This window comes from Rhincodon typus, chromosome 43 (genome assembly GCF_021869965.1).
Source record: "Rhincodon typus isolate 14 chromosome 43, sRhiTyp1.1, whole genome shotgun sequence".
Lineage (NCBI taxonomy): Eukaryota > Metazoa > Chordata > Chondrichthyes > Orectolobiformes > Rhincodontidae > Rhincodon > Rhincodon typus.
The window spans coordinates 6854357-6881440 of NC_063374.1; the positions used below are offsets into that span (position 1 = coordinate 6854357).

A 27084-nucleotide genomic window follows, 5' to 3' on the forward strand; every position below is an offset into this window, starting at 1 on the left:
TTTCTGAAGAAGGGTCTAGGCCCGAAACGTCAGCTTTCCTGCTCCTCTGATGCTGCTTGACCTGCTGTGTTCATCCAGCTCTACACCTTGTTATATCATATAGAATGGTGTCTGTTCTTTACACAAGCAGTACACACCTTAAGCACATAGCATCAAGTTTTACACACATTTGTAGGCATCAAATACACCACAGCAGTTCAAAATGGGTGGCTCACCCACCAGACCCCAAATGCTGGCCTTGGCAGTGACATTCACATCCCATGAAAGAATAAAATATAAACTGAGGTTACAATGAATAAATATGGAATAATGCAAAGCTAAGACAAAGCAGACCCAGAATATTAATAAATGAACAGCTCATGCAGAACCAGAAGCTGAGGTAGAACAATATTTCTTTTAATAAACGGCCTCAATTTTAAAAAAATCACACAAATGTCTAATTGGATTTATCATATGAGTAAACATCAATCTACGAGTAGCTGTATCAATCCTAACTGACCTACCCATAAAAGCATCAGGGCGATGGCTTGGAAGCAAAACACATTTCTAATTCGTACGTACTTGTAGTTTCCATGGAAACACTCCTTAGAAACAGGAGATTGCTACAGAGTGCTGCATCAGATTGAAAAAAAAGCTTGTTTAACAATGAGTCTGCAATGTGTGTCAATGTATTGAGTGGATTAATTTTCATTTTTCCTCCGACATGTATTTGGTTTTGCGTTTTTGTTTGGCAGTGTGGTTGGGTTTCTTGTCAGCATCTGATGCAACTTTATGTGTTTGTTGAGCTTGCGAATTTCTGATCTCCTCAACCATCAAATGTCAAAACCTGCAGTGCCTAATCCAAATGCCAAATTGCTTCTCTCGTCTCACGGAGATTTAGCACACTATCCATCACAGCAAAGATGTGACCCTGTGATCAAAGACAAACTGACCGGTATGTATTAAATGCTTAACTCATTTCTGAATAAATGATCATGGTGCTAAGAAGCTGTCATTTTACTGCAATATATATTGAATTGAAGGCATCTAATGGAGTACTTTTAGCGTACGCTTTTCCTTAATTTTCAGATACACATGCTAAAAATATAGTACTTTAAAAAAAACACTTTTGTTGCAAATGGCCTTCCTCAATGTTTTCCTTCAATCTTGCTGTAACAAAAATGTTGCAAGCTTACAATGCAATATAACATTGAACTAATTCTGTATGCTATTATGTATAATTTTTGAAACAAAATACTCCAGCATCACACGTATTTAAATTCAAAAATATGTACATTTCACCTCTCTTATTCGAAATCACATAAATATATACTAATCTGCAATATAAACAGGAACACCAAGAGGAATATGTATAAGGATGTCATTTGAACAGCTTAGAATTTTTATCCAATGTGCAAAGACATGATAAGCCCTTCCATGAAGCTTTTGTCTCCATTATTTCTAGCAAAAATTTGTAAATTTTCCCTTTTAAAGCAGAATATGTAAATATTTATAGCATCTGCCCAAAACAGGAATTGAAGCCCTGATCTGATCCTTTTGAGCAGAATGGTTCCCTTTGATGATGAAGACTACAAGACTGATCATCCAACTTTCTTTTCCAAATATCATTGCATATTCAAAATGAGACAGCTAGCCAGAACAGCCATGCCAAATTATAACAAGATAAATCTTTGCTACAGTAATGTTTAGTACGGGTATGGTTGCAGGCAGCTTCGTTGACGGCTGAAGGGATTTTCTGTTTTAACATTAAGTTACAAAGAGGATTCAAGTCAAAATAAATTATCAAAAATATGCCCAAAGGTTTCTAATTCATTTGGAGGAGTGTACCTCACACTACCTTTTGCAGAAATGGTATAAAGATTTCATGACATAGTTGAGTGACAGCTCATAATGGGGGAAGGAAAAGAAGCAGAATATCAAGAACCTGGAAACTTCCACATGCTAAATTCCTCATCACTGTCACAATTTGGAGTCGTCCTTTCTCTTAGGGAGAAAGTTAGTTTGCAAGTCTACTACTTGCTCTAAATCTCTCTCACCTACAATGGACCTTCTCATCCTCAAAAAAAAACGATATTACCTTTTGTCAGCAAAACATCTAGCTCTCAATGTGCAGATAATAATTGATGTGTTGACACGTACAAACAATAAGCATCTACTTCTCACGCAAGACCTTTTTCCGAATTGACAGCAAGCAAGGATTTGCATGAAGGAACACACATAGGCAACAGCTAAAGGAAGCCATAGTCCAGCATGGACACTGATGGGTAGTTTAATAGATCACATACTGGAAAGGTGTGACCAACCGTTTTTACCTTGACCAACTTGATAAAGTTAAGTAAGCTTTATTCAGAATTGCCAGTCACTGCCTTGGCCATCTATTTTTAGGGTCCCCTCAACAGTTTTCCTCGGTGAACCTGTACCTGTTTATCTTCTGCACTGCCTCTTCCATGGATCAGTCTGACATGCAAAAGAGCTCTCTGTCCCCAGCTGATTTAATAGACATTTATTGGTAAAGAACATTCTTCAACGCTCAAAAATTGATGTTAACAATGATGCTTAGCGTTTTGACCTGTTAGAGATCTTTAAATTCTGTAGTGTTATGTTAATTTCCACTACACCCCGAACATGGACAAGTTCTCAATTAGTTGCACTCCTCATACCTGTAACTCATATTAAAATATTAAAAAGGATGTTGGTCCCAGAAACTGCAATGCTGGCTGAACTCATGACATCAAGTGGATCAGATTTGTATTCCATCCTTTTCTCAATTGGTAATTTGACTAATCAGGAATTTGGCCTGACAAGATAATACAAGGGCAACTGGAAAAGTATGGTTAAAGTTTCAGGAATTTTCCTGTATTCCCGTTAGCAAATTATTAGCACATTATGTTAAATCTGACTGTTCCACTGATTAGAAAATGGTTATTAAGGACTGTTAATCATCCATCTATTGTGATAATGTAACTGTTAAAGATTTTAAAAAATTAAATAGATGTTTATGCTCACAGAAAATGATACAATCTCACTAGTCATTTTTCTTGCACATTGGTTAGCACGTGTAAGCTCAAGCTATAAGTCTCCACTAAAACTCTGTGTTCAACCTTGATGCAGGCCTCTCAACTTTGTATGAACCTAGAAAGAGATAATACAACACTCTTCCCAATTCACCAAACTGGCCCACATAGTTCCCTTTCTTGTCTTTTCTAATAGCACCGTTTTCGTCCTTTCACATTCCACAGTGTTACTTCCTCCCCAATACACTTCCCTTGACTATTTGCCTTTCAGCACTGTTCCAGGCTTTTACTTACTGAAGTTGCTATCCTGAGAGTTGGTGCTACACTCTCTTCATCTGGCATATCTATTCCAATAAAACAGCAAGCAGCCAAGATCAGTAGCAAGGTGGAGTTGGGAAGCAGAGGGTATTTTTGTTTTGAAATCAAAAACTCGTGGAAATCACAGCAGGTCAGGCAGCATCCATGGAGACAGCAAGCTAACATTTTGACTCTTCATTGGTCATCTAGACTCGAAACGATAGTTTGCTCTCTCTCCATGGATGCTACCTGTCCCGCTGTGATTTCCAGAATCTTTTGCTTTCAGTACAGATTCTAGCATCTGCAGTAATTTGCTCCGATATTTTTGTTTTAATGAGGTGCTGAGAGAATGTAACTTCTAAGCAAGGTGGCATGAAATCAATTCTGTAATAAAAGGAAGTTTCCAGTGGCCCTAGATAAATCCCGCTTAAGATGCGCTTAATGGTATTCACAACCAATTCCAATATGCCTCAGCATTAAAACAAAGTTTCATGATTTCCTGGTGCAAATGAAACTCCAAAATCACTGAAATAAGGAACTGAGTTGATCTTCAAGAACAGCTCAGTTATCAGAATATGATCACATATACCTGATTGAGCACTCATAGTTTATTGACTCCTTTGTTGAAGTGTTAAATACTTTTTCACTCCTTTTTAGGGTATGATTCCACAGTTGCTAGGAATCTCTCTGTTGTCTAACTGACCCCTATTATTTACTTGAACCTTTAGTGATGGTAGGGAAACTATCCAGCTATAAAGACATTAGAATGCACTTGACTTGGGCACATTTCCAGCATAGGTTGTGGTAATTGAGAATGGGGAAATCTTCAGCAACTTTGTCTCCATTCAACCAAGGGCACTGAGATAAGCTGTAGTGCTCTAAATGCTGCTTTCGAGATTAGTTTATTCGGTATTTGAAAATACCAAATATTGAGCCTAGATAAATGTGATTCACTGGATAAACACGTTAAAGTCTTACAAGAAGGGTAGGTTTTTATGGCATGAGCACTAAGCAGAGTGCTTGTGTTGTACTAACAACCAGTGAGATGAGAAAAGGTTTGTGTATATATTTATGCATTCTTGTGAGGTCAACATTGCTGTTGTGTAAATAACCATGTCATATCTAAGCTGCAGTGATGGTGACATCGGAGTCCAGTTTGGTTAGCTTTGTCCAGCAAAATTAAAGCAGAATGAGATATAATCTACAATGGAATACTGCCCATATTAAGAGCTGTAACAGTGAAACTGTTACTTGTTCACATACAAAACCTAATTTATACTAATAAACTGTTGCAAAAGTTTTTGTGCAAGGCTTTAAGTTTAATAAGGCCACTGGGGATATTCTTCAGCTAGTTGTTTTACTTAATTAGCCTAATGAATTCTGAAGGGCATGTACAGCACCAAATTAATCTACCGTAACATATGTTATTTCCTTGTGCAATGCCTAATTTCTCAGTAAAACTTTCTGTCCTTACTACCAAGTTACTAAATTAGACATCACATTTCTCTCATATTATTCACAAGCACAATGGTCTCAAAGTACGTTACAGTTCATACTATGAAAGTATAGCTTTGGTCTATCAAGAATTAGAAGGGACTTGATAAAAATTATTGCAAGCAAATCATTCTTTATGGCAAAAGTCTCAAAAACCTGGGGACTCGAGTTAAAAATTCAAAAATCAGGAAAAAAGTCTAAGTAAACAGAACAAATTGATTTAATACCTAATTAGAGATGTTTCTGGACAACAAAAGGATTTAGAAGTATTAACCATTTGAAAAACAACTTGATATCACAAGCTTTAAAACAGGCTGCATGACTATTAACAGAAAAAAAACTTAATTCACTCAGAAATTCTTTTGCAATTTTAATAAATGCATCATTTTAAAATATACCAACATCTCTACAGGTATTATATTTGATATCTGACAATTAGAACTGAAGAGACATTTTGCATCCTTGGTTCCAATTAGGAATTAGCAAATTTCTCTCCACACCTCTCCAGAAAAAAAAATCAGATAGCAACATAAGCCAAATGTATGTTTGAAACAGAATGCAAGAGAAACGTTTTCAAGCTGCAAAATACACTACTAGTGTTATGGATGAATTAAGTAGGTTAGATTAGGAGGTCTTCTGGCACAGTGGGGAGTGTTTCTGCCTCTGGGCCAAAAACTCTGAATTCAAGTCCCATTCCAGTATATAAATGCTAAGAAATCAGCTTTTGTAATCCGGCCAGACAGGCTAAGCATCAACCTTCAAATCCTTCCAATGTACAGCAGCGTAAGCAGATGTCCCTGATTTAACTGTGATGGAAATAAATTACAGCCTCTACCATTACTATCATAGCTCCAGGCCAACACATGCACACAAAGGTGTGTGCTGCTACAGCAACTTCAACTCTTCAGACAGCTAGGTGCCTCAATGGCTCAGATTGGTGCCAAAGACATGGAGTTCAAAACCTGTTCTACTTAGGGTAGATTTTGAACCTGTCTCCTTGCCCTACCCACAGTGAAGATCATACTGCTCTGAGTCAAACCTGTTTTCAGGCAGAGAACTCTATAAAAAGTCAGTTAGATAGGTGTCCAAAAGAAAGCCAGATAAAGGGGCATGGATGTTTGTGTAAATGCAAGGAATTAGGTCTGCCACGCATGTGGGAATCAAACATAAATGTTTTTGTCTATTGGCATGCTCCCATTTTGTACGTTCAATATAGAATTGATATTAAGGTTACAAAAAGAACCTGAGATAGTAGGAACTGCAGATGCTGGAGAATCTGAAATATCAAGGTGTAGAGCTGGATGAACACAGCAGGCCAAGCAGCATCAGAGGAGCAGGAGGGCTGACGTTTTGGGTCTAGACCGATTTCTGAAGAACCTAACCACTTTCGACAGGATTTTAAAGAGGTGAATGTGCATCAAGTTGCATAAAAATGCCATTTGCACAATAAATTCACAACATGGTGAATTTTTTGCTCTCAGTCATACCACTGTGTGCAGATGCTCAGTGGATCTCAGAGTCAACACAATGAAGGCTAGCCAGCAATGCCCACATCCTACGAATGAATATATTAAAAAAAAACAACAATCTGGCAAGTGCTCATATGCAGTCAGGGATTCAGAGCAATATACTTAAAAGAGAAAATTCTTGAGATATACAGTGGGTTGATGTGCAACTTACAATAAAGTTACCATGTCATGTTGACACCTACTGATAAAATTCTGTACACTGAAAATATTAACCCTATCCTATTTTAAAGTGACAACAGCAGCTCTGCAAGAATTTCTATCTTTAGGTCACGTGCAACTTTTTAAGGTTTAAAATAAAATCTCAAGTAGAGACCCTTAGAGCAACTTGGATCAATCCTCAATGGAGAATGCAGGAGGGCATGCCAGAAGCAACCTAAAAATGGTGTGCTAACCTCGTCAAGCTACCAAACAGGTCTTCTTACATGCTAAATAACATAAGCAGCAAGTGATAGACAGAGCTAAGCGATCCCACAACCAACAGATCAGATCTAAGTGCGGCAGTCCTGCCACGTCCAGTCATGAATGGGAGTGGACAATTAAACAATTCACTGGAGGAGGTGGCTCCACAAATATCCCCATCCTCAACGATGGAAGAGCCCAGCACATCAGAGCAAAAGCTAAGGCTGAAGTATTCGCAGGAATCTTCAGGCAGAAGTGCCAATTGGATGATCCCCAGCATCATAGATGCTAATCTTCAGCCAATTTGATTCACTCCACGTGATATCAAAAAATGATTGGAGCACTGGATACTGCAAAGGCTATTGGCCCTGACAATACTCCAGCAATAGACTTGTGTTCAGAATCTGCCGATCCTCTAGCCAACATGTTCCAGTACAGCTACAACACTAGCATCCACCCAATAATGTGGAAAATTGCCCAGGTATGTCCTGTACTCAAAAAGCATGACAAGTCCAATCTAGCCAATTACTGCCCCATCAGTCTACTCTCGATCAGTAAAATGATGGAAGCTGTCATCAACGGTGCTATCAATCAGCACCTGCTTAGTAACAACCTGCTCAACGGTGCCCAAAACTACAAAAACTAATTGAGATGTTTTTCGTTAAGAAAAATAAAAAGCTGAAGACAAGGTAACTGCCTGTACAGGTGATAATAATAGCAGCAATATCAAGATCCGTAATTTTTATTTACAGATGCACTGTCATGACTTTTACAGTGGCGAATGATTTTATTGGTGCACCAAGAGTTCATCCCTTTAATGTGTGGCCTGCTATTGATGCAGTTTCTAAGGACATATTTATCAGTCGTTGCATAATACTTAATAGTGGGTAGATGAAAAACAAAGCAGTTTTAACTTAACACACCTTCTATTAGAACAAACAGTGACAACTGGCATTTACAGAATGCACTTAGTGAAGTGTACCAATGCACATCATGTGTTTTGTCATCAAAATTCGACTGAGCCACATAAGCAGATATCTGGACAGATGACAAAAAGTTTGGTCAAAATGTAGGTTTTAAGATGTCTTGAAAGAGAAAGAGCTGGAGAGTTCCCCTGGGTGTATGATTAGGAAAATCATGGGCAATGTGCATCTGATTTCCTAACATCTGCAGTTGACAGGTTAGGATCTCCATTTATTTCATAATTGGAGAGATGGATGGTTCAGTGAATAATTCGCCAGCTTTTCAGTTCAAGCAGCCAGCCATGTAAAATCAGCCCTTAGCTGCCCAAGGTACAAAACATTCCATTGCAGCCAAACTAAAGACCATCACTCTAATAGACTTAGTCTATTGTCTATAATTCACCACATAGTGAGCTCCTGCCCCATTTAACTGCTGAGCTACCACAGACGTCAAGCAGCTTCTTACAGAAAACATATAGGATGTATGACCATGTCCTGTCTTGATTTGACTTCCAGTAATATAGAAACACAGAAGATGGGAGCCCTTCAAGCCTGCTTCGCCATTCTTCACGATCATGGTTGATTGTCCAACTCGATAGCCTAATCCTGCTTTCTCCCCATAACCTCTGAATGTATTCAAGAGGCGACTAGATATAGTACCTGGGGCAAGTGGGATCAATGTTTTGGCATTGACTACTTCCTGTCGTAATGAATTCCACAGGTTCACCACTCTTTAGGTGAAGAAATGTCTCCTCATCTCAGTTCTAAATCATCTACCCCGAATCCTCATACTGTGACTCCTGGTTCTGGACACACCCATCATTGGAAACATTCTCCCTGCATCTTACCTTGACCAGTCCTGTTAGAATTTTATATGTCTCTCTGAACTCTAGCGAAAACAATCCCAACCTAGTCAATCACTCCTCATACATCAGACCCGCTATCCCCAGAATCAGCTTGCTAAACTTTCACTGCACTCTCATGACAGCAAGAGCATCCTTCCTCAGAAAAGAAGACCAAAACTGCACACAATATTCTAGGTGTGGCCTCACCAAGGCCCTGTATAACTGCAACAACACATCCCTGCTCCTGTACGCAAAACCTCTCGCAATGAAGGCCAACATACCATTTGTCTTCTGTATTTTTTTGTTAATTGAACAGCAGCAGGAGAACTCACAGACCATGTTGCACCATTATCCTGGTCATGTATTAGAACAACACTTGGCACTTGGAAGGAGGGGAGGAAATCCATGCTGACAGGTGCAGAAATATATTTATAAAAATAAAATATAAAAACTGCATATCTTTACATTATCCTGTATCCACATAATAAAACTGTATTATTCACTTTTCTGATTTCAGGTGCCATAACAAATCAATCAAAATGCATTAAAGAATTGTTAGCCAAGTAATCTATCTACATCAATGGATTTCCAGCCATCTTTTATAAAAGAAAAACTCCTCTTCAGTATGAACACAACTCCAGAATGTATTTTCCCTGTGCTCACAAACTGTTCTCCAGGCAAGAATCGAACGGAAGTGCAAACAGCAATCCACAAGGCTACACTGGCCACCTGCACCTTGTTGCTAATGCTGGTCTTCTGCCTGGGATCCTATGGAAATGTAATTGTATTTTCCTCCTTCTTCAATCCCGCTTTCAGGAAATTTAGGACACATTTTGATTTCATGATCCTGAATCTGTCTTTCTGTGACCTCTTCATCTGCCTCATTGCAGTCCCCATGTTTGGCTTTGTGATGTTCTTTGATAACAGGAGCAGTATGTCAGACACCTTCTGTTTTGTATTCCACCTCACTAGCACAGGGTTTGTCATAATGTCTTTGAAAACAGTGGCTGTGATCGCTCTCCATCGTCTAAGAATGGTGCTAGGGCAACAAACGAGTCATTCCTCCTCATTTGTCTGTACACTTCTGCTTACTGTTGTTCTGTGGGTCATCAGTTTCACCCTAGCCACATTGTCAGCCATGACTGAGTACCACAGCTCCAAGATCTGTGTCCCGCTGCTCGGGCTCATTAATGAAGATGGCAAGGCCATTTTATACACATATGTAGTGGACTTTACCCTCTGTGTGGGCATTGTTGCAATTTCTTATGCTATGATTGCTCAAACTCTCCACAAGAACGCACAGGTACGGCGTTGCCCTGTGATTACAGTGGTTGACCCCAAAAAGCCCGACTGTTTTGTCCCTGCAGATGGATCAGGGCCCTCTTTATACAGAAAGCAGAAACGCAACAAGACACCCCATGTACAAACACACCTATATACACATAATGAAAACAAAAATGTGATCAGTTCCAACAAGAAGCTAGAACACACTGTGAACCTTTCAGCTGTTAAGGACTCCAAAGCAGTAGTGACCTGTGTTATGATACTATTATCAGTGGTCTGCTGCCTGCCATTGGGTGTAGCTCTGGTGCACGATGTCTTATCCTCAGAGGGCAGCTTTATCATCTACCAATTTGAGCTGTGTGGATTAACCTTGGTGTTTTTTAGGTCAGGCCTCAACCCATTTATCTATTCTCGCAACAACTCTGGTCTCCGCAAAAAGGTGGCTTGGTGCACACAGTTTATGGCCCTCCTGCTGTGCTGCAAGCAGAAAACAAGACTGAAAGCAGTTGGGGATGGCAGCCTGGTTGTGAACAGGAACAAGTCTTCACACCATGATACCAATTCAGCCTACATCCTCTCCCCCAAGTCACAGAAAAAGCTCGTAGACCAGGCCTGTGGGCCAAGCAATTCAAAAGACATCTTCACTTCTGTGGAGTACCCACGAAAAGCACAAAGTGCCTCCACCCCTATCAACACTAGGATGGAGCCATACTACAGTATCTACAACAGTAGCATCTCCCAGGAAGACAGCACCCCTACAAGTTTGCAGCCCAGGAGATATACTTTTGGTTCGGTTCAGTCCTACACTGGAATGTACTACCACATCTCAAAAACATCAGACTTCATGCAGGACTGTGACAGCACTTCAGCGAAACATATCCCCATTCCTTCTGTCTAATACCAATCATGTGAATATTGACATGATAGAAGGCAAACATAAATCACTGAAGTCAGTGGTGTCAAAATTTCTTGCTTGGAAGATACCTCTGTTGGCAAATCTCAATAATTTAAGGACATTGCTAATTAAACAACAATTTAAATGTATACACTGTTAAAATATCAAGTATAACAATGAACACTGGTTAATAGCTAATGATCTGTAAAAATCTGATGCAGCATGGCTTACGTATGCGTCCCTTTGGAATTATGTATCCTGCAAATTGTGTAACTGTTCACCCAGAACAACTAAGAACTTGATATTTGAGAGCAGTATGAGCTAAGTTGATGGCAGAGACTGGTATTCATTAAACTGGCTTAATGAACAGCTAGAAACCAAGTACACTCCACATAAATGATTACATCTCCCTTGATCAGTACTTGTTATTAGCCGGGTCATTACTGGGAGAAGAAAAGCTGGGATCTTTTCCTATACTAATCAATCATTTCTTCCATCAAGTTAAGCATAAAACAATATCAGTGATAATCACTGTTTGGACCAGTCCTTGCTTCTGAACACAGGGCATCCAGCAATTATAATGAGCAGTAATGTGTCGTGCTCCCCAGTTATGTCAGCAAATAATGATTTCTCCATAAAATTAATGCTTCCCATCTGCAACTGTACATAAATAATAAAATAAGTCAAAAGTCTTCTGTTACAACAATAGGGAAAGAAAGAACTTTGTAGACTGTGGGCTGAAAATATTGCCAAAACTGCAAGGTCAGACCACTGCAGCAAAGGTAGTACATGCAGGGCAAGATGCCCACACAATCAAGTCAAGCAGTTCAGCATTCCCATCATATAATGGATGTGGGGGAAAGCAGAGATGGGGAAGGGAAGAGCAGGTTACCTATTTCAGCTACTCTTTAATTTGTGATTTAAAGCTGGGCTGCTAAGAATTCATCAAAAACAGATGGTTGCAGAATAGACTGAATCAATTACAATACTCTGAAGGAATGTTGTAGGAAGGAGGTCCTGCAAAGGGGGCAATTGCCCTGCAGTAAACAGCAATGACAAGAAGGGTTGTTGTTTCATCTGTGATCTGTAACTTAGAAGGAGGTGTTTAGTTTTTAATTCATCTACACAATTTGGGCAATATTGGCTAGGCCAGCATTTATTGCCCATCCCTAAGTGCCCTTGTCAAAGCTGCGGTGAGCTGCTTTCTTGAACTGCTGCTGTAGTTAGTGTAGGTGCATTCACAGTGCTTTAAGAAGGGAGTTCCAGGATTTTGATCCAGTAACAGTAAAGAAATGGTGAGTTTCAAGTTAGGATGGCGAGTGGGTTGGCAGGGAACTCGCAAATGGTGTTTCCATGCATCTGCTGCCCTTGCCCTTCTAGGTGGTAGAAATCACAGGTTTGAATTGTGATGTGGAAGGAACCTGGGGGAGTTCTTACAATGCATTTTGTGGATGGTGCATACTGTTGCCACTGTGCAGGGGTGACGAAGGGAGTGAATGTTGAAACTGGTGGATGGGGTGCCAATCAAGTGGACTGTTTTGGATGATGTTAAGCCACTTTAAGTGTTTTTTGCTATTGCATCCATCCAGGCAAGTGAAAAGTAATCCATCATACTTCTGACTTGTCCCGTGAAGACGGTGGGCGGACACTGGGGAGATAGTAGGCGAGTTACTCATCACAGAATTTCTAGTCTCTGACCTGTTCTTGCAGCCACAGCATTTGAATAACTGTCCAGTTCAGTTTCTGCTCAATTGTGACCTAAGGATGTGAGTGGTGGGGTGCTCAGCAATTAATGCCATGAACAGCAAAGGGAGACAACTGGATGTTATTATACTTGAGATGGTCATTATCCGGCACTTGAGATACAAATGTTATTTACCACATATCAGCTCAAGCCCAGATGTCATCCAAGTCTTGCTACATGTGGACAAGGGCTGCTTCAGTACTTGAGGAGATACAAAACGTACTGAATATTTTATAATCATCAGCAAACATCCCACTTCTAACCTTATGCAGAGGGAAGGCTAATGATGGTACAGCTGAAGATAGTTATATCTAGGACACTCAATGTGTTGTAATTTGGTGATTTTAACAAGGTAAACAGATAGATGTGCACTATACTTTTCAATGAAGTATATATTTCATCAAGTAAATTTGCAATTCAATTAGAGAGGGAAAATGTAGTACAAATAGTGATACATATATTCCAAAACATCCTATTATTAATGTAGAGCATTAACTCATGAAATAATCCCAGATGTGTTTACACAGGGTACTAAACATTGTTGGAAGAATCATGTACCCTGACCACAAGGTCCCTCAATGCAATTATGGTTACTTGGGCACTCAGGTTATACACATTATGTTGCAATTGTATCTTTCCAACATATGTACCTTTCATACAGGATGAGACTGCAAATAACAGGAGGCATAACATGTTACTAGAAAAAGGTTCACAATATGTTGCAACCATGACTTCTTATAGGAGGAAAGCATTGGTGGTTCTTTTCATGGAGGTACTAGCATACGGGAAAATAGCAAGTTGGAACTCTTCACCCTACCTCTCAAAGTTTGCAAATAACATCTTATGTTCCTCCTTTAAACCTCTGCTCAGACTCCTTCACAAACTGGGATAGCACACCATTTCAGCAGCACCCAATGAAGATTATCATATGAATCTGTCTCAGACATGTCTTGTCATTCATATCAAAGATCTCCAGTTATGCAAGGCCCCAAAGGGAGGCTAATATTGTCTGTCAACAAGACAGAGGCACACTGATAATAATTGAAGCAGAAACCATATCCAGCATTTGAAAATAACTTAGATAGTTGGTTGAAGGAAGATGATAAACAGATTTGGGGACAAGGCATAGGTGCAAACATCAGGAGGACTTCTGGTAGGGAAGATTAACAGCAACTGTACTCTTTTCTCATTGTGCTCCGATCATTGGCAAAAGAGCAAAGGGAACAATGACAATTTTTGAAACACAGCAAGTCATTGTCATCTGGAACGTACTGCCTAAGAAAAGGTATTTTGAATATGGTCTTTCAAAAGAAAGTTGGATTCCAGACCTGAAAGCAATAATATGTGCAAGCTTGTAGGGAAAAGGGACTGGATAGCTTTCAAAGAGCCAACAGAGGCACAATGAATTGAATGCTTTCCTTCTGAATTCTATCTTTTCATAGTCACATAACCCACAGAATGCACTAGTTCGTCTCTACATCAAGCAATTGTTTCCATTCCTTCATCATCAATAGCATGACATCCGTAAGCAAAAACCATTGAAAAAAGACTTCCATTTATCACGACAGTTGGTCATCTAAAAGCACATCACAGCCAACTAAGTACTAAGTACAGTCATTGTTGCAATGAAGGAAACACCGCAGACAACATTCATACAGCAAGTTCCCGTAAAAAAAAAGCAACATGATAATGGCTGCCTAATCCATTTTTGTGATGTTGACTCACTTTGAAAGGTGGGAGAATGGCTCCTTCAGAGAGTCAGCATGGACACAACAGGCTGAAAGGCCTCCTTCTATGCCCTAACCATTTCTGGGAATCAGGAGTAATCATGAGGTAGGGCACTGCAGATGACTACCCTGCTCTTCTTCCTAAAGAGGGGCATCTTACATCAACCCAAACAGGCCGATTGGTTCAACATCTCATCCAATAAAAAGCGCCTCCAACCATGCAGCACTCCATCAGCACTGAATTGAGACAGATTTTCTTTCTGAGGTTTGCACTCAAATCCCTGGAGTGGGGCTTGAACAAGGACCCAAAGGCTACCAATGGTGCCATGGTTGATATTGGTGATTAGACACTACTGCCAAGACGGCTTGTTGTAGCAATATCCATGCAGGCCCAACCAGGCACTGAATGATAACCTTACCAACATCACTCACACGTTTGGAATAAACCCCACACTATGTTCCTCTTTAAGAGAAATTAGCCATTCCCCGACAGACAGACCGACCGACCGACCAATCTCCGTCCGGCGCATGCGCACAAGGGACGGCAGGCCGGCGCCGTTTATTAAAAAAAGTAAAAGGGAGGCTCGGCACATGCGCCAGGGGCATTTGGGCGGGAAGCAGCAGGCACGCGCGAAAGTTCGTTTGAAATTCCGTTGGCCGCACGTGGCCCCCTTCCCCTTACACCCACCCCCACCACCCGCCTCGCCACCTCCTCAAAACAATATGGAGGCCGCTGTCCGGCAGGTAATGGAATGGAAGCAGAGTGCATTCATGCTCTGTTCCACTGCCGGTTGAACAAAAAAAAGAAAACCCCGACAACAAAATGCCTGGATTTGGTGGAGTCAATAACTTTGCATATTTCCTGTCTTTTTTTTTGAAAGAAGATTCCCGGGTTGTATTGCATTAAGGGAAAGAGAAACTGTGGCCCATTTAGCGCATGAGTTGAAGACCAAATGAAGCCGTTTGCATGTATGCACTGTGTAGTCTTTCCAAGCAAAATGAACATGCCCAACAGTTTTCAGTTTGTTTTGTTTGTGAGAGCACCCTATCAGCAAGCCTTTACTTGCAGAGGCTCAGCAAGTTGATCTAATTAATGCCTCAGACCTGTTTAGGAGGAGCGCTAGTTTCTATTTCCCTTTGCCCTGAGTTAGTAGAGTTCGGTCAATCAGCATACTGTAACTGGATTTTTTTTGTTCCTTTGGTCAGCGCAGAGGTGCTAGGGCTCCTATCCATGAATGCCTCTTACCGACTCCAAATCCGTGGCATTTGTGTTAGGTTATAGAGTCATTTGTGGCTGATAACCTGTAAATACTTCTTGTATAAGTTTACCCAAGAAGAATAGCCACATTGTGGAAGCAGATAAGGGCATCCACTGCCTGTCAAATTGTAACTGAGGAAGACCAATTGACCTAGAAGCAAGTGTAGCCTCAACTCAGACAAGCTGAACCAAGTATGTTAAAGTTGTCATCAAACATAAGCTCTTCTGTGTTTTTGCAATGCGGCTCGTAGCAGGGTGAAGTCTTTGTCATCTGCTCAGACTTTGTCAAACAGGCCTTCGTCTGTTGAAATGTCATACTGAAAAGAATAGAGAATACATTCTCCCTGAACACCATTGGAGATAGAGAAGCTGTCCAAGAGGGCTGCATTCTGATTGATCTGGCTTTACGGATCTTTGTGCAGTTGGTGTGGAATGGTGAGGAACCTTAGAAGGCACTCCAAGTAAGATCATTTGATGCTTTCAGGGCCAGGATAAAGAGAATCACAAATTCTATTTGTAATGTTACTCTCATCTGCAAATTTTGCCCATCTACAGTGGCATTTAGGCAAACTGCTTTGCTTGTTGATGTCTCAATAAGCTCAAATGTACATGGAATCATAAAATTTGACAGTACAGAAGGAGGCTATACAACCTAATGTGTGTGCACAGCTCCTGAAGGAATAACCCAGAGGGTCCCATTCTTTAGCCCTATCTCTCTAGCTCTCCAATTTCATCACATTTATTATGAAACATCATATGGAATTTGCCTCCACCATTCTTCACCATTCCAAATCCTAACAACCCTCTTACTTAAGAAGTTTCTCCTCATCTCACTCCTAGCTCTCTTGCTGACAATCTTGAAATTGTGACCTCTAGTTACTGACAGACCAACTAGTAGAAACAGAATATCCTTCTTTACCCAGTCAAAATTACTTATAATTTTGAACATCTCAATAAACATCTCTTAATCTTCTCTGCTCCAAGGAGAATAAGCCCAATTTCTCTAATCTTTCCTTGTGTCTAAAATCCCTCACTTTTGGTATCATTCCCATAAATCACCATTGAATTCTCTCCAGATTTTTAGCATCCTTCCTTAAATAATATGCCCAGAACTGAACACAATTCTCCAAATGTGGTATGACCAATGATCTGGAGAGGGGTAGTATTACTTCATTGCTTTTATAGTCTATGCCTAGCAAAGTATTCCAAAAATTAGTCTAATATTAATCATAATATTAAAATGCCTCATATCAGTTGGAGACTGGAGTATGTTTTCTTTTCAGATTATAGAGTACCTTATTATTCATATTAAAAATGTGAACAGAAGATTTAGAAGATCAACTCTGGAAGGGGATCTGCTTCTATTGGTTAATGCAATAAACTCTACCTTACGCTTCCACAGGGAATATCTCTTCTGTGTTGTCACAGGTAGCTGTATGATAACACATAAATAGGCACTCAAAGTTGATATCAACTAAACTAAAGCATCGCATTGAATTTCATGTCTTTTAATTCAGTTTTTTTTAATTCACAATGTTATTTTGATTACAAATTGACCAGTTGCAGCTGCTGGACAATGGACCTCCAATAATCAAACATATTACTTTTACAAAGGTAAGGACTTAAATTAATGAATCTTATCTCCTCCAAATCTCCTTATTTCCATTGCTGTCCTCTGTACTTTTGATGCCCGAGGTGTCTGCGAGCATGGATTCAGAATTAGCTGAAGCTGGTCCTCCAAGTTCCTTTCATCACAGAGAAGATTTCTCTGCAATAGGTGCAAGAGGATTGTAAATACGTTTTTTATGACCAGGCTGACAATTTCTCTGTGCTTTGTATACAGACAATATTTTTCCCCTCTCTGCTCCAAATAATAAGGAGCTGGCCTTTGCTCAGTACTTCACCAAAACAGGACAGAATACAGCAATAATTTTTCATGGAATCAGGAGAGACACTTTTCTTCTGGTCAATGGGCTGTTGAAACAGAGCGGTAATGTTTATTCATTATTATTTTTCATGAAATGAGAAGCACATAATTGTGGAACATTATTAAAATATTGTTGGAAATAGTACAAATTATGGAAATACCAAAGAACATAAGAACTAGGAGCAGGAGTAGGCCGTCTGGCCCTTCGAGCCTGCTCCGCCATTCAATAAGATCATGGCTGATCTTTTCGTGGACTGAGATCCACTTACCCGCGTTCTCACCGTATCCCTTAATTCCCTTATTGTTCAAAAAAAATCTACCTTTTGTTTAAAAACGTTTACTGAAGTAGCGTCAACTACTTCACTGGGCAAGGAATTCCATAGATTAACAACCCTCTGGGTGAAGAAATTCCTTCTCAATTCAGTCCTAAATCTGCTCCCTTTAATCTTGAGGCTATGCCCTCTTGTCCTAGCTTCATCTGCCAGTGGAAACATCCTTTTTACTTCTATCTTATCTATTCCCTTCATAATTTTATATGTTTCTATAAGATCCCCCCTCAATCTTCTGAATTCCAATGAATATAATCCCAATCTACTCAGTCTCTCCTCATTAGCCAACCCCCTCAACTCAGGAATCAACCTAATGAACCTCCTTTGCACCCCCTCCAGTGCCAATACATCCTTTCTCAAGTAAGGAGACCAAAACTGCACACAGTACTCCAGGTGTGGCCTCACCAGCACCTTGTACAGCTGCAACATAACCTCTCTGCTTTTAATTTCAATCCCTTTAGCAATGAAGGACAAAATTCCATTTGCCTTCCTAATTACTTGTACCTGCGGGCCTACCTTCTGTGATTCATGCACAAGGACACCCAGGTCCCTCTGCATAGCAGCATGCTGCAACTTTTTACCATTCAAGTAATAATCCTTTTTACTATTACTCCTACCAAAATGTATGACTTCACATTTATTTACATTGTATTCCATCTGCCAGACCTTTGCCCACTCACTCAATGTATCTATGTTCCTCTGCAAAGTTTCACAGTCCCCTGCACACTTTGCTTTGCCACTCATCTTAGTGTTGTCTGCAAACTTTGACACCCTACACGTGGTCCCCAACTCCAAATCATCTATATAAATTGTAAATAATTGCGGTCCCAACACCGATCCCTGAGGCACACTACTAGTCACTGACTGCCAGCTAGAATAGCACTCATTTATCCCCACTCTTTGCTTCCTGTTAGTCAACCAATCCTCTATCCATGCTAATACTTTACCCTTAATGCCATGCATCCTTATCTTATGCAGTAGCCTCTTGTGCGGCACCTTGTCAAAGGCCTTTTGGAAATCTGGGTACACCACATCCACTGGGTCCCCATTGTCCACCTCGCTCGTAATGTCTTCATACAATTAATGTCTTCAAAGAAGTGCAAAGTAACATTCTATTGCTCTGTGATCAGTGATTGAACCACTTTTTAAAAATTTGTTCAAAGGCTGTGGGTGTCACTAATGAGGCCAGCATTTATTTCTTGGCTCTAATTGTTGCCCAGTGGGCAGTTAAAAATCAGCCACTTACTGTAGGTCTGGAGTCACATGTAGGCCGGACCAGCTAAAAACAGAATATATTAGTGAACCAGATGTTATTTTTATAACAATCAACCATGGCTGCCATTAGGTAATCTTTTTCTTCCAGATTTTTTAAAAATTTGAATTCCAATTTATCTATTTACATGGTGAAATGTAAACTCACGTCCTCACAACATTTGTCTGGGTTCCAGATTACTAGTCCAGTGAGATGAGCACCATGCTACCACCTCCCCAATTCCACAACCCAGAAATACATCAAGATTTTTTTTTATGACAATGTCACCCTTGTATTTGATTCAATGTAGAAAAGTTTCCTGTTCCTAAGACTGTGAGACTTGATCAGGTAAAATTACTTCAGTGCTACTTATGTTTGTTCCAGTAATTCTGATCTTTTCTTTCATCAGTAATAGAAAAGTTTTTGCTCCAGCTATCCTTGCGCGTGGTACAAGTGGACTTAGGTACTGCTGATATAAATGAAAAGTTCATCTCTTCAGATTTCAGGCTGACATTCGAGGTATGAATGGTGCAATTGACCACAAAAAAATATCCCCAACTTCTTTTTAATTACTGTATTTTTATTTGTTATGTTTTTAGGAGAAGGATGAGGGGCAAGAGGCAGAGTAGCAAAAATTGTCCTAATTCTTATAATTGTGTAGAGGATAACTATAAATGGATATACATGTTAAGTAAAGGCCCCAGATGAATGGCTTAGCTAGTTAATGCAGAGTTTAGCAAGAACCTTCGATGCCTGCTGTAAACTTCTTTCTGGAACCTGAAATAGTCACACATTATTGGCTGATGTTCCATCTTGTCATGGACCAACCAAAAATTTTGACCAACTTTACCTATCGTGTTTATTTGTTACTTTGCAAAATAGCTTTTTTTTTCACTTAGAGGGGGGATATACAGCTAAATATTGAGCAATGTGTACAAAATTAATCTTCTTTTCTGTGTTATTTAGATTTCTGAGCAAAGCTGCATTGTGATGAAAGATTGCTTAACGATCAAGCATTTCCTACACAGGATCAGTATTGTGCATTCACAGGTATTGAATACTAAACAACTGAATGACCTAACCAAATAAAATGTTAAATCAAATTCTAATTTTGCCTCTTGCACTGAGACCAACATGTTAAGCCTTCATGTATGAAGGATAAGTTGGCCAACTAGGAATCTTGAAAGTAAAAACAGAAATAGGCCATTCAAGGCCATATTGCCTTATTCAATGAGATCATCGCTGATATGTATCCCAATTCCATCTGCATGCCTTCACTCTATATATTAAATTCTTGACAAGCAAATATCTATCCTTCAGAGATTTAAACAGAAAATTAATCAAACTAGTATTTACACTTTATGTAAAGAAGTAGTTCTAACTTCCTTCTTGAATGGCCTGGCTATGAAATTAATGTGTTTTCCTTTACCCCAAATTCCTCCACTGACAGAGATTTGTCACTGTCTACCCTATTAATTCCTTTCAAAACCTGAATTAGGTAGCACCTTAACCCACTATGTTCTAGGAAATACAAGCCTAGTTTATGTAGTTTTGCCTCATAATATAATAATGTTAACATTTTGGTAAATCTGTACTGCACTCGTTCCAAGGACATTAAACTTGATCAAAAGTATGGTATTGAGAGCTATACACAGATATTCCACATGTAATCTGACCAAATTATTCAATAGCTGTAGAAAAACCTCCTGCCTTTTATATTCTGGCCCTCTAGTAATACAGGCTAACCATCCATTAGCTCTTTTGATCTAACTTTATACCTGGGTGTTACACTTTAGTGATCTGTGCAAACAAAATCTAAATTTTGAAACTCTATTGTTCCTAGATTTTTTTACTATGGAGTGGATTTATCTGGAGTCTAAGTAGTTTGAAGGACAAAGTGGGGATGTCATAGTTTATGAAAGGGTGGGAAGAATGCAGTTGAAGTCAAGTTTAATGGTAACTTATTTTTTGTCAATTGTATATAATTGTCACGTAATCAAAATTATGGGTACCTATGGAGTGGGTGCAAGGATGAGAACTATATTAATGTAACCCATTAAAGAATTTGTTTTTTGCTAGAAGATAATTATTATAGTTTTGGCTAGAAGAAGTTTGGGGGCAAATTAGAAATAACATGAAGAATTTTGCATAGGTGAATAAGAGAAATGGAAAATATAATAGCCAAATAGACAGAAGAAAAGTGCAAGAAACCAAACCAACAAAAATAAGAAAACAGTGTATTAGTCAGTGGGCAAAATGAAAATTGACAGTAAAAATGGTCAAAAAAAACCCAATTTGCATTTTAAAAAAGGCTATATTTTCAAATATTAATGCAGTGCTGGTCTTTTAAGTTGTATTAGTTTTGAATATTATTCTCAAGTCTAAGTAAGATAAAACTTTATCTTTTAGGTAAAAATCCAGTTTTATGTCAAAGTAAATGATGATCTATCAACTCACATCTTCAAGTAAGAACATTCACTTACTATGAATTCACTGCAACAACGTATAGAATATCAACATTTGTTATCAGTATAAAATTACTATCTTACTGTTGCCAAACTTTTGTTAATCCAGAACTCCATAATTCATATCTCCTTCTGTATCTAAGTCCAAAAATCAAATTTGCATACTTTTCAGTTTCACTGATTCCCTATGTAATAGTTGAAAGATTGACTTTACATAGTGGAGCAGATAGGATGCATGGTCAAGATGGTGATGAAGTGAATTCATGACGTGGATTTTGTTGGTGATTACTTGGAGCATACAAAGCTGCAAGGGCATGGAATGATGAGTGGCTTTTATGTGGAAGAGAATATGGATAATGTAGTTCTAGATTAGCAGCTATTTGTGATGGTGAAAACCAATGTCAAATCTGTCCTTAAGGCAATAAAAGTCAACAGCTTTGAAGCAAATTGATGTAAAAGATTCTTGAATGCAACCCACATTTTAGAATGGTCACTGTTATGAGTTCCCCAGCCTCGTTTCGTAAATAGTTTTGTGATTTTAGGTATGCAGTACACCCAGATGTGGACAGTAGATGCTATTGGGGGTCTTGGAAGCAACTTGGTTCCCTTTAAATTAGGGGATTGTCAAGTGGGGAGAAGATATCTGTGGTAAAATAGCCACACATACGCAGCATGCCATGCTTTTGCATGGCCAATGCTCTTTATGTATTTTAATGGGTTAATATCTAGATAAAGATACTGTAGTATACTCAGGTATACTAAAACAACACTAAACGTGTATACAAATTTTACTGATCTAATTTCTAGCCCATTTTCTCATAAAGAATGGTAGGTACGAGCATTTGAGTGTTTAAGTGCAATATAAGGCCTATAGGCAAAAGATAAATCACAGAATTACCTAAATAAGTTACACAAAGTAAAGAAGAAGATTCATTATGAGCAGGCTTTGCCTGCACTGCATTGGTATTATGTATGTATAAGATACCAGTACTGAACATAACTGAATGGTGTTTGCAGGCAAAAGCAGGAACTGTAAGAAATTAAAATGCACGAACTTGATTCAACGCTAATTAAAATACTTTAAATTTAGGAGTGAGAAACTGGACAAATTTTGCATTAATGGACACACTGTACTTTCTGACAGCACTCACTATATGAAGTAAGTATTTAATAACAATTTGCCTAAATAAAGCTTTTGTTCTTGAGTTGTGCATAAAACTAGTAAAGCCTTTCTCTACTCTAGCTGTCCTGAGAAATTGATGGTGGGCTAAATGATTGTTTTATAAGTTAGTGGATGAAAGTTAGTGGGTAGTAAGAGTCAACCAGCAAACCTCCTTCTCTAAAGAACAGTAGTGAACAAGTTGTGTTTTTATGACGAATTGTTAGTTTTCAGAGCAAGCTTTTTCTAGTGTCAATTCACAACTTTCCATAACAGAGCTCTTGAGTCATTGGCCTGCTGTGCATATGCTAATAATTGCCGTGGCAGTGTGAATCTCACTTTTGAGTGCACATATCAGAATACTCAATCTGGAGGTCATACAATGAAACAATGTTAATTTTAATGCATGAAAAATTGTGTCAGCCTTAATTCAGTACAAACCTTTCAGCAAAAAGTCCTGAACAATTATTTGGTTCAAGCAATGTTTTTTGGCAGGAATGTTCAATCACACAATAAAACCTCATTATGTGTTAAGTTCTTCACTCTCCATACATTTGCTTCTTAAATATTGCAAACTTGTCATGTTAATGGAATTACTACAATTTCACCACTGAATTTATTTTGCTTAACAAAATTTATTTTGTAAATATATACATATATAATTGTTAATTTTTTATATTGTGCATTAAACTACCTTTTTTCTAATCAGAACCTTTGAAAGTGCAGCTGATTCACATTGCAATAGACTCCATCCTATTGCTGGGAAGTCGTTCCCTCTTTCGATCCCTAACAAACTAGCTGAAGATGGATTGTGTGGAGTGCTTGAAATATTATCAATAGCAGCTATTTGCCCTTGCCTTAAGAACTATCCCAACAAGCCTGCTAAAGTTTCTAATGTATCTGTATCCTTAACAGAACGGGTATATATAACATGTGGATGTAAATGGGAGATACAGATATGTTTCTTACTGAAATTTGTATGTCTTGTGACGTGCTTCCATCGTGTGCAATATATGAGGATCACTATCGGAGTAGAAATGAGGAAGCATGAGCTTATGCCCTAGTACTATGGCAATGAAAATTAGCCTTCATTTTCCGTTAATTACAATCCAGAGAATTGTTTTGTTTGAATAAGTTTGACATTCTAGCCCTTGAACTGTGTCTTCCTCACGAGGTTCTATGAAAATATTATTTTTAATAACACACAGTGAATTGGAAAGGCATGCAAATGGATACTACATTAATATGAAATTGGACATGATGCTGTTAATTCATGGAATGTTCCTATTGCTGGAAACACAACATTTATTGCCCAACCCTAAACGACCTAAGAAGGTGGTAGTGAGCTGCTTTATTCAATCATTGTAATTCATGCGATGAAGGTACTTTTACAGTGCTGATCGATAGGAAGTTCCAAACTATTTATCGAGTGGTAATGGAGGGATGTACATTTCCAAGCCACAATTATGTGTGACCTGGTCAGGTACTTAAAAGGTGCAGCCTAAATCATTGCAACAACTTGCCATGGCTTTGCCAACATTTTCTCCCAAACCCATGACCTTTAAAACTCACATATATTTGCTGCCGTTGTCCTCCAAGGTAGTCTGATTTAGGAAGAAGGTTTGATGAGTTGCTGCAGTGATTGAATCTTATGTCTGCAATGCATACCATGTATAATATGGTGGCGATAAAGAGTGAATGTTAATGTAGTGAGCAGGGCTGCTGAATCTCTTGAGTGAAACCACCGCCCCCTGCAACCACCACCACCAGCTTATCTGACACCAGTCCATGCAGCTAAAATTGGCAGACTTCCTACAAGTGGTTGGAAGCTCCCTCCCCAAAAAAGTCAATTACTGGCGATAGTGGGATGAGACTCTTAAATGGACATTAATTAACCTCTTAAGAGCATCAATAGTCTCAAGGGCAGGTAGGCCACCCGACATTTTCTCTGCCCCCAAATAAAATTTCAAACAGATTACAGGTAAACGGGTAGGTGGCAGAATGGCCACCACCAGATTTTGAGTAGCCCCTATCTTCAAACCTGCAGGTGGAGGAGCATGTTTGCGATTAAGCTATTAGATCATGGAGTAGAGGTGGAAAGGACTTTAACCTCCGGAATACCATTTTGGAACTGGCAAATTGCTTTTCAGGTCAATAATACCTGCGAAACAACTCTCCTTGACTAAACACATATATTTATATATGGACCAGCTGACTTGCCGATATTGTTTAAAAACAACACAAATTCCTTGTCATTCATGATGGATCCATCTCATTTAGCAAACTGGAAGCAGTATGATCAACGTCTGACTCAAAATACAGATGAAAGGACTGCAGAAGGAAAGTTTTTATTTGTTTATCAAAACGGCGATATTCTAAGGTTTTTATTTGCTCATGGGCTCTGGATATTGCTGGCTAAGCTGGTGTTTATTGTCCATCCCTGAATGCTTTGGAGAAAGTGGCTAAAGTATTGTTTATATGAGCTGTGCAGATTCTGTGAAATGTTTTTATTTGAGCTGCAGAGATTTTCCATTACAAACTGACAAAATGGATAATATAGTACAAAATCTTTTCCTTTCCCCGGGTCAGCAAAACTCCAATATTACAGACATAAAGCTTTGAGAGAACACTAATCATGAAGAAGAAAAAATGTTATGGGTTCATATAGTTAGCTGTAGATAGCTTACTGACAATACAACTGCCTAGTCATTTTATTTGTCCAATTTAATTTTATTTTACCCTTCTTTCCACCAATTTCTCCTCTACTGTCCCCTGAGGTGGTTTTCCTAATCTCAGATGAGGCTCCAGGAATATGCAATGCTTTCCCAAGTGGCTATTCATTATATTTTCAGTTTGCAGTTAATGCGTTTTATTTAAATCCCACAATGATCCTATATGCAGTTATTACTTACGTCTTCTCTTCCAGCAGGGATTTATTAGGGCCAGAAATATGGGAGGTCTTACTCAATTCTTCAGATTTTTAGCAGCTCAATCGTTGCCTTGCCTCAAATCATCTGACAATGCAGACTAAAGATCTGCCTGATTTGTATAACTCAGCTAGTCAACCAACTAATAATGAGGGAGATTTTTTTTTTAATCTGTGAAGTTATAAATGGAAGGCAAATATCATGTAAAATACATTGCACTGAGCATTTATAGTTCCTCTTGGGTCTTCACTGAAGTTTTGCAATTACTTGGAAGGGTGAGTAAAACCCATTTGGAGACGTCATGAGTATTTAAAATTAACAGTGGACATTTGACAAGTTACAGCAGTAACACAGATGAATCAATCTGTTGTAGTTATAGAAGATGGCCTAGCACAGCACAGGAACAGGCCCTTCAGTCCACCATATTTGCGCTGATCATGATGCAGTTCTAAACAAATCCCCTCTGCCTGTACACGGTCCAAATCTCTCTATTCCCTGCCTGTTCATATGTCTGTCTAAATGCCTCTTAAACATTGCTATTGTATCTGCTTCTATCACCTCCCCTGGCAATGTGGTCCAGGCACCTAACACTGGCTGTCTAAAAAACTTGCCTTGCACATTTGTTTTAAACTTCCCCACCCATCTCACCTTAAACTTATGCCCCCTAATATTGACATTTCCATCCTGGGAAAGAAAACTTTGACTATCCACCCTGTTCATGCTTCTCAGAATTTTATATACTTTAATCGTGTTTCCCCTCAGCCTCTGATGCTGTAGTGAAAACAATCCAAGTTTGTCCAACTTCTCCTTATAGCTAATACACTTCAATCCAGGCAACATCATGGTAAACCCCTTTTGTGCCCTCTCCAAAGCCTTCCTATAGTGTGGCAACCAGAACTGCATACTGTATTCCAAATGTGGCCTAACTAAAGTTTTATACAGCTGCACATGACTTGCCAACTTTTATTCTCAATGCCCTGACTGATGTACGCAAGCATGTCATATGTCTTCTTTGCTACCTTATCCACTTGTGTTGCCATTTTCAGAGAGCTATGGACTTGCATAATAAGATCCGTCTGTATATCAATGTTCCTAAGAGTCCTGCCATTTACTATATACTTTCCTCTTGCATTTGACTTCCCAAAATGCATCACCTCACATTTGTCCGGATTAAGCTCCATCTGCCATTTCTCTGCCCTACCTTCCAACTGACCTAAATCTTGCTGTATCCCTTGACAACCTTCCTCACTATCCACAACTCCACCAATTTTCGTGTCATCTGCAAACTTACTAATCAGACCACCTTCTCTTTCATCCAAGTCATTTATACTAATTACAAACAACAGAGGTCCCAGTACTGATCCTTGCGGAACACCGCTGGCCACGGACCTCCAGTCAAAAAAACACACCTCCACAATTACCTTATGTCTTCTAAGAGCAAGCCAATTTTGTATTTAACTTACCAACTCATTGTGGATCACATGTGACTTAGTCTTCTGGACTAGCCTACCATGAGGGACCCTGTCAAATGTTTTAGTAAAGTCCATGCAGACAACATCCACTACCCTACCCTCCTC

At 39.1% G+C, this 27084-nt stretch overlaps 2 protein-coding genes across 7 annotated transcripts in view; one reads left to right on the plus strand and one right to left on the minus strand.

Annotated features, from left to right (window-relative positions):
* LOC109936863 (probable G-protein coupled receptor 75) overlaps positions 1 to 11110 on the plus strand; it is a 19199-nt gene extending 8089 nt beyond the window's left edge. The window contains exons 1-2 of one of the 3 annotated variants that reach the window (XM_020535471.2): positions 709 to 934; positions 9058 to 11110. In XM_020535471.2, coding sequence (XP_020391060.2) covers positions 9121 to 10722 — 1602 coding nt within the window. In that variant the 5' untranslated portion in view covers positions 709 to 934; positions 9058 to 9120 and the 3' untranslated portion in view covers positions 10723 to 11110. Of the gene's footprint in view, positions 1 to 708; positions 935 to 1514; positions 1972 to 9057 lie in introns of those variants that run through there. The other 2 variants (XM_048619801.1, XM_048619800.1) reach the window with 2 other exon arrangements.
* Positions 1 to 14738, minus strand: part of LOC109936874 (acylphosphatase-2) — a 51846-nt gene extending 37108 nt beyond the window's left edge. The window contains exon 1 of one of the 4 annotated variants that reach the window (XM_048619802.1): positions 14623 to 14738. In XM_048619802.1, coding sequence (XP_048475759.1) covers positions 14623 to 14720 — 98 coding nt within the window. In that variant the 5' untranslated portion in view covers positions 14721 to 14738. Of the gene's footprint in view, positions 1 to 14609 lie in introns of all 4 variants that reach the window. The other 3 variants (XM_048619803.1, XM_048619804.1, XM_020535481.2) reach the window with 3 other exon arrangements.
* Positions 14739 to 27084: the final 12346 nt, after the last annotated feature.